The sequence below is a fragment of the Protopterus annectens genome, chromosome 8.part0, assembly GCF_019279795.1.
Source record: "Protopterus annectens isolate FY-2018-M chromosome 8.part0, PAN1.0, whole genome shotgun sequence".
Taxonomy (NCBI): Eukaryota; Metazoa; Chordata; order Ceratodontiformes; family Protopteridae; genus Protopterus; species Protopterus annectens.
This window is the reverse complement of record NC_056741.1, coordinates 220,982,558-220,995,057: the sequence shown is the minus strand read 5'-3', so window position 1 is coordinate 220,995,057 and position 12,500 is coordinate 220,982,558. Positions and strand designations below refer to the sequence as shown.

Below are 12,500 nucleotides of genomic sequence, written 5' to 3'. Positions count from 1 at the left end.
AGGAATTCTAGCTGTTAACTGCAGAAATTTTCACAAAAATGTCTGGAATGTTTGACATAGTTTTGGTCATTTATCTTAAAATTTGGATAGCACAGTGGTAGTGTTGTTGCCTCACAGCAAGAGCTTATCTGGTTTGATTCTGACTGAAGTGCCTTCTGTGTGGAGTCCTCATGTCCTCCCTGCATCTGTGTGCGTTTTCTCTGGGTGCTCTGGTTTCCTCCCATGATACAAAGACATGCATCTAGTGTTTCTCCTTGGGCCTCTGCTGAAAATTGGCTTCGTTCCAAGTCAGACTTTCCCAGTAAACAAATGTTAAATAAAAATAAAATAAAATTTATGATTTTCTGGCAAATTAGTGAGAACTGAATACACTAAATAATGACAGCCATTTAAGTTTCAGTCTTCCTATCATTCAGGAAATACATGGTAACACATTTTATTCTAGTAACTTTCTAAGATTATACAAGCAATGTTTAAAATGTATCCCCTGTTTTGGGCCCTTGCCCATAACTTGGCCAAATGTTGGCTTTTTCCTGACTTCTTGTGCTGCACAGTTCTTCAGGCAAAGAGAAGATTAGTGCTGCTTATGCAAATTCTACTTGCATTGTTAATAGCACAACAGATAGTACACTTGCTTTTGCTGCAGAAGGGTGTGGGTTCTACTCCCACAGTATGTAGATAGATAACTGATATTGTACTTTTAAAGGAGGTGGATGCTGCAAGTCCTGAGAATGTCCTCCTTTGGAAGAGACATCTAGTAACTATGAACCTGTTATTAGTTTGCCATCCATTCCCTACTGAAATATTACTAGCTTATCATTTATTTTAATGTAACATAGGCAATTTATTCCTCAAGGGCAACAGGCACTTTACCTGTAGATGAAATGAAATATAAAGTTGTTTGCTAGCAGCAACCTCTTAATTAGTTACAGATCTCTTTAATGTGAAATTATTTAGATGACTTTTACTTCTCAGAGAGTGTGCATATTTACTGATACTGGTGAATTGTAGAAGTTATGAGTAGACTTTTTATGACGGAAATGTTCTGAATTGGGCAGTTTTGTCATTATTGGTTCATACATTTTGTTTCATTGCTTACTGGAAAAATGTTCAAAACACTACATTTAAAACATGCTGTAACAAGTGTGCTGTATTATACAAGGAATAGAATTTAATACAGTTGAGAAGGTGCATCACAGAACATGTGTAAGTTTCTTGTGCAAGGGGCCTATGATTTGAAAGCAGCCCAAAGGTAATCTTTATCCGCCACTGGCCAGATGCATTTTATTTGAATGTGGGTTTCAATGCTGTTTCAATGGCAGAGAAGTTTTAAAGCCAAATCGATTTTCATTGTGAGACTGTATTGCTTTGTTTAGCAGATGTACATTAGTGTTTGTGCTATAAAATGTACAATAAAAATTCAAATAATCATTGTAGAAGTAAAGCAGTGTGCACATTACAGTATTTATGGTAAATGGGGCGAAAGAGCCAAGTAATGGGACATTGGAATGGCTGCAGGGGGACTCTTGGCTGGAGATCACATCTCGGCTGTCTGTTCTTCAGTTTGCATTTGAAAGCTGTTATCCCACAATTCCATTTGAGTGGGTTGGGTTACATAATTATGTATGCAAATTTTATGTTAATCAGCATACAGATTTGTACCCATTTTTCATGGGCCTTTGTCCAGAGTTTTGATGTTTTCAGGCCGAGAGGCATGTCCGAGCTATGTTTGCTACGTCCATATAATCAAAACAATTCTACTACCGTAATCTGAGCAAGGAGAGCTTCAGTGGGAGATTACTCTCACAGAAATTACTTTGCATTCTTAAAAATCTATAAAATTGTATCCTTAACAAATATACTTTTAAAAAAATGCATCCCCATTCTCACCATGTCACCTACACATTTACTTTTATCCTTATTCTACTTCATTCCTGTTTCTTTTAAACATTCATTTAAAAAATACTTCTCTCATCCTTAATGTATTCTTAGTAGATACAATGATCATCAGCATATGTTAAAACTACTGGAGTAAAGTCTTTTTTGTGTCACATATCTATCATTTTTCACCTTGCACTCTACCTCACTATACATACATAGCAAAAGGAAAGAATATCCCACTTAACATCCTTGTAGTATACACCACAATTAAACACATTTCTTTACTTAACCATCAATGTACTAATAATGTAACTATTTCAATAGGCCGACATACATACTCTCAATGTTATTACCTAACCATACTTCTCCATAACTTCAAATGAAGCATTCTCTCCTGCTGTAGTAAATGCCTTACTAACATCACCTACCATAAGGTTTACTTCTCTAGTCTTAAATTATACATTCGTCCACAATTTTTCTTACAATTAACAAATCTTAAAACCCTTTTCATTTTATATTATACATACTATTTCCATAATACCTTTCATTCTCCTCTGCATTTTCATAAAAAATTATAATCTGTATTCTTTAATGTAATAGGTATCCAATACTTTTTTTCATTTTTTTTTCCGTTTTATCCAAATTACCACTCCACCCATTAATAAAACATTCATTCAAACACATTTAATATACTTAGAAAATTCCCTCTTTGTCAATCCAACCTCTGCATCTTCATCCTATACAACGTGGTCTTGGTGAATCCACATTTACTTTAAGAACTTTATCCAATTCCTTAATAATAATTTCCTTTTCTAATTGTTCCTTAACTTGCTCAGATTTTTTTTTAAGTCTCCAGTCTTTTTATCCATACACAATTTCTACATGTTTAGCTATAATATCCAAAATTTGCTCTCTTTTTTTTTACTTCATCAATATTTTTCATTTCTCACTTAAAACCTTATCTTTTCTTTACTTCTTTTATATATTCCTTTCAATATAACACTTGTGTTTCTCTCCAAATTCTCCAACAAAGTGTTATGCATTTCAAAATGTTTTTTTCTCTTGTTTTCTTGCCAATGGGGAAAACACTTCCTATACTTTTTTAAACTCAACTCTCCAATCAAAACATTGTAAAAACCATCGCAGTTACATGATCCTTCCATAACTGCAAAATTACACATTTTCCTACTGCATTCCACAATTCACTAACTCTTTTATTCTTTTCCTATTTTAATATACTTTCATCACTTCTATCCATAATGCCAAATGATATCAAAATCCTATTCCTCCCATACCACAATCTGCAACCTTCAGACCTATTCTTTCAGAAGTTCCCTTCTTATACATCCACTGACTTATTACACACTTTCACATTTTATCAATCTTTTCCTTTCTTTCGAATTTTATTCAACTCGCAATTTAAATCCCCTGCAATTATAATTTTCACGCTTATCTCAGTGTCTAACATTTGATAAAACATTCTCTCTTTCTTTATTAGTTGTATATACATATAATGCAATAATCTTATAAACATGTTCTGTCCACCTTACAATGGTTTATCTTCCTATTTTTACCAGGGTTACATTTTGACAGTTTTTATTTTTTAACACAACACAGCCAAATCCAGAACATCGTTCACTTTCCAAATTCCACATTGCATTTTCATTGCACAATTCCTGTTTGTAGTCTTTCATCCTTCGTCAAAAAACGTACATCATCTAATAAAATATCCATAACACATTCAACACATAATTCCAAAACGTATTCTTATATTAACAATGCTATTTACACTATATGAAAATATTTTCTAAAATAATTTCTTTTTTTTTTTTTACATTTACAGGAATTACTTTGTTTAAGCAGGGTAAGAGTAAAGTAATATTTCAAACTCATTTTGTATCCATTTTTTACACTTATTCCCCTAAACTCCCTTCTCCCATCCTTTACTAAATCAATTTTCTCTTCTGTCATCCAACTTTCTAACCTATAATTTTCTCTAGTTTTGCTTTCCTTACCTTCATTTTTTTTCTTTGATATTCCTTCACCTTCAAATTCTTCATTTACACTTCCCTCATTACTACTTTTCTGTTCTTCATTTACCTGCACTTTCTCTCTCTCATGATACATCCATAAATTGGGTAGTATTACCCCCTCAATATTTATACGTGGAATAAGCAAAATTCTTTCATTTTTAATATCCAAGTACATTCCCATCCCCAATATACATAACTTCACTGCATGCATCTTCCAAATGATTCTTCAATGCAACATTTTCAATAATCAGTCCCAAATTATATATGCAACTTCCTCTATGACACCCTTTTAAATGTTTTAATAATTTAAGTACCTAGGACTTTAATTTTCTTCTCATATTCACTTAATCTTTCTATAGCTCTTTGATGCCCAATGGGGTTACAACACTGTCCCATACAATATACCTATTTAGTTCATTTTCTTTACATTCTAACAATATTCTTTACTATGTCAGTAGTTTTACATTCCTTTCTTCATTTCATCTTCTGTGACTGTCTCTGCATAGGTTTTGCTTCTCTTTATACTTACCTTAACTTTTTTTTTTTTGTAAAATGACTTTTGCTTCCTCCTTTTGAATCTTGTCCATAACCCCCCCCCAATCAAACTTCACCTCTGTTCTCTGATTCACTCAGTACCATCATATCCTTCAGTGGAAGGGGCTGCAAAAAATACTCCTCTGGTCATGATCTCAAATCTCATGTTCACAAAAAAAGTTCTTTCTGAAAAAATTTCAGAATCCACAAAAACTTAATTTTGCTATGGCAATTCCTTACAAAACGCTTCTTTCTTCACCATATTCCTGCAGCAGAACCTCCTCCCTGTCTCCACTCACTAGGAACAGGAGTTGTGCATGTACTTGCTAGCTGTACAAGCTACAAGTCAGAGAATATCCCCGAAGCCCAGGTCAAATTCCACCATGTAGCATAAATACCACCGCCTGTCTCCCCGGAGAAGAGGCCATAAACCTAGTAGGAAAACCTCTTGTTAATAAAGGATGGATGAAAAACAGAAGATTATCTGTTTGGCTCCTGTGTGAAGAATAAGATTCAGAAGATGCAACATTAAGGTAAAGACACCTTGGGGGAGGTGAGCTTTTTTATCCCTACTTTGGGCAAATAAAGCCTATCCTGCCAAAAGGCTATGCCTAGCTCTGGCTAAAGAATCAAAGACTGGCTACTCCAGAGGTGTGTGCAGATTCAACTTCAAATGCCTTACCTTTTTGGAAGAATCACTAAAACTAAAGAGGATTCCCCTTTAAATTTAGGACATTTGAAATAAGCCAAAGAAAATTCTTGTGGAAATCTGTTTTCACCAGCCTCATTTTTTCTTTCTTTTTTTTTTTTTTTTGTGTGTTCATCCTTAGAGTTTCGTAACTCTGAAACGATAAAAATGCTTGGAGGATGTTTCCATCGATACCACCCTTTTTGTAAAGCTTATCCTTATCCTTGCAGCCCTTTGAGTACCTACCAACTTATTCCTCTGATTCTTGTCAGACCTCTAAACAAATATGCAAGTGTGTAAAGTCGTACAACCCAAATAAAAACAACTTGCAAAAAAAGAGGGTCTACAAAGTCGCCCTGCCAGACCTTTTATTCAATTACTGGCAAACTCTTCCATATCAACATTAACTCACGCAAAGTTCTTTGAATCAGTAATTGGCCAACAGAAATTATATGGTTGGGGTTATCAGTTCTACACAAAAGAAATGTCACTAGTGGTGTCCCACAGGGCTCTGACCTGGGTCCCTTCTTCTTTGGTATATATTTCTATGATAGTCAATATCGATGGACTATGGCATTTGTGAGGCTGTGGTGAACTGTTTAAAAGCCAAAGAATTAACCTCACCCACATGGTGTCAGTTATTGATGGGCATCTAGTATGAGAGTGCAGGAAGGGGGTTGCGACTTTACTACGGAAGTCAATGGATCGAAAGTTGCTGATGTTTCACTGCATTCTGCACCAACAAGTACTGTGTGCTCAAACACTTCCTCCTGAATGCATGGAGATGATAAACCTTGGCTTTCAAACAGTGAACAAAATAATGGCAAAAGAGTTAAACCACTGACAATTCTGTTCATTGTTAGATGAAGTCGACAGCGCATATTCTGATCTCCTGCTGCACAATAAAGTCAGACAGCTGTCCAATGGAAGATTGGCTGGAAAAGCTGAACTTCATGGTGGATATGACAGTGCACCTCAACACGTTGAACAAAAGTTTTCAGGGAAAAGGAAGCACAGTCCTGCAGATGCTGCAGGATATTTTGGCGTTTGAACGGAAGATGACAGTGTTTGCCAGAGATGTAAGGAGGTATGCTCTCTCACTTCCTCTCCCTGAGAGTGTGTTCAAAGAAGCACAACGTAGATCAATATTTGTGTATATACCTTTAAGAAACTATCCAAGGGCTTGCATGAGTATATAAATACTGAGCACATGGGAGCCTGACTGCCATTTTTATGTAAGGTCTGTCCGTTAACTAGTTTGGTCATATTCAATGATGCGGCTATCAATCCTGATGTGTTTCTATATACATTGAAATATCTGAATGAAAACCCCAGCCTTCTTGTTATGTGTGTCACAGACGAACGAGTGACATGGTGCCATAAGAGACATATCTAAAGGGCATGGTGTCATAACTGGCATATCCAAAGAAGGTAGAAACGGCTTGGCTAAAACTATTAGAGGCACTTGCTTAGATGTTGGCGGAATATAGTCAAGTGAATCATCCCTAAAATGTGCAAACTTCACAAAACAGGTCAGAAAATAACTTTGGATATTAAAACTTACTCAGGACTATTTATTTTCATATAATATGAAACAGGACATACAGAATGCTCTAAATAATATTTGCATAAACCAATGTGTATAATATTGATAAAAATATTCAAATTACTATGGAAAATCTTCAAAGTCCAAACTGCACAAAATTAATAAAATAAAACGAAAGGAAACTACTTCATTTTTGCAAAGCATATTAAGCAAGGTTATCAGAGTTAACAGAAGTGCATAATTGTTCGTATGTTTGTGCAGTGTCACAGTAAAGCTATTTTGGAAAGTACAGCACATTACAATGTATATTTTGCACAGTGCAGCCATCAAAGAACATATTTCGCAAAGTAAAGTATTTCGAAGTGTTGTGCATTTGAATGTTGTTACAAGCTCACAGAACTGATTACAAGGGCCATATTTTCAGTGCGTTTGTGTACACTTTGTGGGTATGGCAAACAGATTTCAAAAACCCAGTGCACTTGTGTTGACAATATTGCTGAGAAATTGAGCAAGAGTACATTTTCATACAGGCTGCACTTTCTGATAAAGATGACCATACAAAGGCATTTACTCTACTTAATTTAGCTGGGTCAAAAGCATATCATTTGTATATGCACCTGCTGTCTATGCTGGAGAGGGAGGAAAACAGTCATATTGTTGTACCGACTGACTCAAGGGAGGACCCTGAGTGATTAAAACGTAAATTCAGAGAAATGTGTAAACCCCAGACAAGTGTTACAATGGAAAAGCACTTATTTTATTCAAGGGATCAAAAGCCTGGTGAAACTTTTGCAGTATATATAACTGACCAGAGAAATAAAGCTAAAACATGCAGATCTGGTGACTTAAAGGATGAGTTGATAAAAGAAAGACGTGTGTGTGTGTGTGTGTGTGTGTGTGTGTGTGTGTGTGTGGGGGGGGGGGGGTATAAAAGATAATGCTGTCTGAAAGATTTTACTTCGTAACAGTGATTTTACTTTGAATAAGGCCTTTGAGATTTGTCAGATATATGAGCACACAGAAAAGCAACAAATATACTTACAAATGATAATAGCTCTAAAAGGCACAGTGATAAAGCGCATGCTAATAGACAGCAGCACATAAGAGAAACAGACCCAAGCACATGGCAGCAACTGTAACCCCTGCAGCACCTACTGGTAATCCTCAGAACTTTCTAGCAAGTTCCAGAAAATGCACAGCCTCAGTGAAGCTTTTAGAGTCAGCAAACTCAAAGCATGGGCCCCAACCTAGTCTCATTGCCAGCTGTTGTAATTGTGGTGGAAGTTTTGAATCTAAAAAATAAAAGTGTTTAGCTTTTGATCAACAATGACACAAATGCAATAAGTGGAATCATTTCAATAGATTTTGTCAATCAAAAGGCCGACATTCTTTTATTAAAAGGGAACATTTTAAGATACGAGTTGATCAGTTAGACAGCGGCAACTTTACTGTTTTGGTTGATGGTTTGTCAGTACCTCATGAAACGGTCGATGCAGTACATTTAAAGGCAAGGAATGAAGTATTTTGTACTGTTCGGATAAACGGCAAACACATACAGCTCAAAGTTGATACAGGCTCCAAGTGCAATATTATGTCTGCAAAAACATTTGCTAGTGTGTGTAAAGGTGAAAAGCTTGACTTGGCAAGGTGTGCGAAACTTGTTGCTTATGGAGGTGAAGAAATTCAAACTGAAGGCTCAGTTGTGCTTTCATATTACTCTGCTGGAAGAAGCTACGACTTGTTATTTTATGTGGTCAAGAGGCACATCCAGTCATTACTAGGGCTCAGAGACTTTTGTCGAGAGAAACAAGAACCACATTACCAATCAGTCATCAATTGTCAGTTCCATATGTCAAGAACAACAAATCAATGAAAGCCAATCTGTTGAGAAAGCACCTAACCCAGAAGTCCTACTATGATAAGACCAGTAAACCGCTCAATCCATCATGAGAGGGAGAAGTGGTAAGGATGCAAAGGTCCAAAGGTTATGACTGGATTGGCGTCATGAAGAACACCGGTTCAGAGTGAGATCGTACATTTCAGAATTAGAAGGAGCAATCTTCAGGTGGAATCGAAAACATTTGAGACCCGTGTCCGAGCCTATACTACAGCAGATAGCCTATGAAAAAGACTCATCTCAGAGTGAGTTGTCCGGTGTTCTAATTCCAGAGAAAGTTCCAGAGGACATTCCCATTACTGTGATGGATCCAGAAGTTCCTGATACGAGATGTGCACCACAGACTGTCCCTGTTAAGTTTGGTCCCAACTTTTGTATTACAAGATATGGTCAAATCTCTAATCCCTGTAACAGATATGAAGCAACTTGGACATGAACACTGTTTTATTTCTGATGTTTATTGTAATGCATGCCCAGCTCTGACATTGTTTTGTATAAATGGCAATCTTTTTAAGGAGGAGGATGTAGATCAATATGTGTGCATATACCTTTAAGAAGCTATCAAGGGGCTTGCATGAGAGTATAAATACTGAGCATGTGTGAGCCTGCCATTTTGTAGCTAGCTGTTGAAATGTAAACATGTATGTACGCAAGGCCTGTCTGTTAACTAGTTGGTTCGTACTTAATGATGCCGCTATCCATCCTGATGTGTTTCTAAGTATTAAAGTATCTAAATGAAAACCCCAGCCTTCTTGTTATATGTGTTAAAGATGAACAAATGACACACAATCACATAAATTGTGAGTACTTAGAGTGTATAATCACTGTAATGCAAACTGTATTTCTGGAAAGATTCGAGTTTAGAAAGGAAAACAACACATTAACCTTCCCTGTCACACCCCTGGACATCGACCCATCCCTGCTGAAACATGTCCGCATTTACCTAAGTAAGTCAACCTGATCCTGAAATTGAACTGGCCAACATAGCTGATACAGAGGGCCTATATCAGATAGGTGTTTGGAGTTACGGAACTTTGACTAAGGGTCGAACCATTCACACACACAAACATTTACAAATTCAAACATATGGTCTCAACCATATGTGGTTTTACAAATTCAAACATATGGTCTCAACCATATGTGGTTCATACTTGTAAAAGTTCGACTACGTGATAGGAACCCGATAAAGACTTATGAATATCCAAGTTGAAAAGTCTGACAGCTGATGTTGAAGATATGCCCATCAGAAGGCCATTCTCACTCAACAGAGAGCAATACTAAAAAACTCCTCAAACCAGACAAACTTGTGTTTGAAACATGGAATGCCATTCCTGACACTTACATGAAGTATGCAACTGGAGTCCTGTCCATCTTTGGATCCACATACTTATGCAAGCAGGTTTTCTCAAGCATGAACTACATAAAATGCAAGTATCGCTAGCAACTCATGGATGACAGCCTGCAGCCCTGTATGAAGATCAAAGCTACGTCTTAAAGCCCCGATACAAACAAGCTCTGCAGTGATGTTCAGAAAAAGAAATCACAACAGGTGACAACACCATCGCTATTATTTTGCAAAAAAAAAAAATAATAAATTTATTTTGGACGCTGAACTGATGTAGATCTCCTTTATGTTTGCTATATGTGGCTTTGGAAAAAAACAGAAGAGGATGATGACACAATAAAATGGCCTATGTTTGCTATATGTGGCTTTGGAAAAAAACAGAAGAGGATGATGACACAATAAAATGGCCTATTTTTAGGTTTACTCTTTTTAAAGTTATTAGGCTGCAGCTACATATTTTATTTATTTGAAAGTGGGCTACTTTTTATTAATTTTCCACAAATAAGGGAAGGACTCAAAAAAGCCTGCACAATTCTTTGTCTTATTTCAAAGTAAGCCTACACATAGCCAGTGTTTTTTTTTTTTCTTCTCTTTTTAACAGAGTTTGGTGTTTTTCTTTGTTGTAACATGTAAAATGAGCAATAAAATGTCAATAGCTTTCTTTTTGAAGTTCTATAAATTCATAAATGCAATAAGTTCTGTTATATAACTATAACTATATATATATATATATATATATATATATATATATATATATATATATATACAACTTTATATGCTGTGTGCGAGTTTATCTTCATTTTAAGGGTCAAATAAGTTTTGTGGCTCCAGATGAATTTTACTTAGTGGGCGAGAGGCCAAAAATGGTGCTCATGACAGTGAATATTGAAGACCCCTGGCCTAGTACACACCTAAGAACCTACAACAGTAAACACCCATTCTAGGTACCTAAACTTGTACTACCACATCATCATCAAATGGCATGACAAGACACTTTACCCAACGTATACCCAGTTTCTGAGATAGTCTGCCCTTACCCATTAAAATACTTCTGAAACTTTTAAATCCAGTCTGGATGACTGGGTAAGTTATCCAAAATTATCACTGGGGATATGTTGAGAAAGTCTACTTACTGGAGCCACTGTTAGTTTCCCATCAATATTAGGTGATGTAGTTTAGCTACACCAGTCATTTTGGCAGTAAGCTTAGTACGAACATCCAAGTCTACAAAATATACATATGCTTTGAAACAGCTGAAAAACTACATACCTTGATGCATTTGAACATTCCTGATTTAAAACAAATCAACTCTTAAAAGTTCCATTTTACCCACTGTACAACTGCTTCACTCCATCAGAAATGAGGGGAAAAAACTTCAAAAATGTCTAGGTTGAATTTTAAGAAGTTGCTTAAGAAAATGGAAGAAGGCTTCATTCCACCGACGGTCTGCAACTGCTGCAGATAACAGCCAAACCTGTCCATTTTTGATGATTAGAGTTCAAGCAAGACAAACTGTAATGCCAGCTGCTATCAGTCATAACAAACTTGAAAGACAATGCAAATAAGTAATGAGTCTACTGATGTTTGTAGGTCTTAGTCTTCCATTTTTGTAATGTTGTGTTTTCATTCTCATTACTTATTGTTACATTTCTTTAAAGTAACCTTATCTTTGACAAACTTTATCCGATTTGGGTTAACAGAAAAACGACTATTACCAAAAATAAAGACATCACTCTGGCACTCACCTCAAACTCATCTGTGAGTAAGTACTCAACTGGCACATAGCCTGATGTGAGTAGGAAGATTACCATGAAGAATAAGCCCACGGATAAGCGAGTTAGAGCAGGAACAATGCTGCAAGGAAGAAAAAAAGCCATGAAAAGTCAGAAACACAACTTCTTCTTCTTTCGGCTTTTCCCGGTTAGGGGTCGCCACAGCAGATCACCTGTCTGCTCATGATTGGCAGTAGAGTTTTACAGTGTCGAGTTGCCAGCCCGGCGCCCAACCTTCCACAGAAGGCACACGCACTCACGCCTAGGGCCAATTTAAAGTGTCCAATCCACCTACAGCATGCCTTTGGGATGAGGGAGGAAACCAGAGCACCTGGAGGAAACTCACGCAACCACAAGGAGGACATGCAGACTCAAAAGTCAGAAACAAAACTACTTTTTCTAAAATATTGTAATGAGTTTATTTAGAGAAAATAAACTGATCCATTTTGTAATCAGCAGCAACATGTCTCTCAGAGGCATATTTCAGCTGATAATATGCTGTAAATCTAACAGGCACAGCTCAATGAAAGCAGAACAAATAGTTTCAATGTTTAGTGCATCCATGCCTCCTACTTGAAAGGGTTCTACTTGTTAGGTTTCTATTCAAACAGAAAAAGTAATACAAATCTATATTTTTTAAATAAATGCACAATCTGTTTTAGTGTAAAACAATACAAAGCATTCTGGTCATTATCACAATTATACCAACAGCGACAAAGAAATTATGAAACATGTCTATATATGCAGGGAATCTAGTTTACTTTCATTTAAACAGACAACAGTCACTGCTGAAAAAAAAAACCA

General features: G+C 36.3%; 1 protein-coding gene across 1 annotated transcript in view; it reads right to left on the bottom strand.

Moving 5' to 3' along the window:
- The window catches only part of LPCAT3 (lysophosphatidylcholine acyltransferase 3), a 709,408-nt gene that overhangs the window by 379,850 nt on the left and 317,058 nt on the right, over positions 1 to 12,500 (bottom strand). Inside the window, exon 7 of the mRNA XM_044079698.1 lies at positions 11,670 to 11,778. Within this exon, the coding sequence (XP_043935633.1) occupies positions 11,670 to 11,778 (109 nt within the window). The remainder of the gene's footprint in view (positions 1 to 11,669; positions 11,779 to 12,500) is intronic.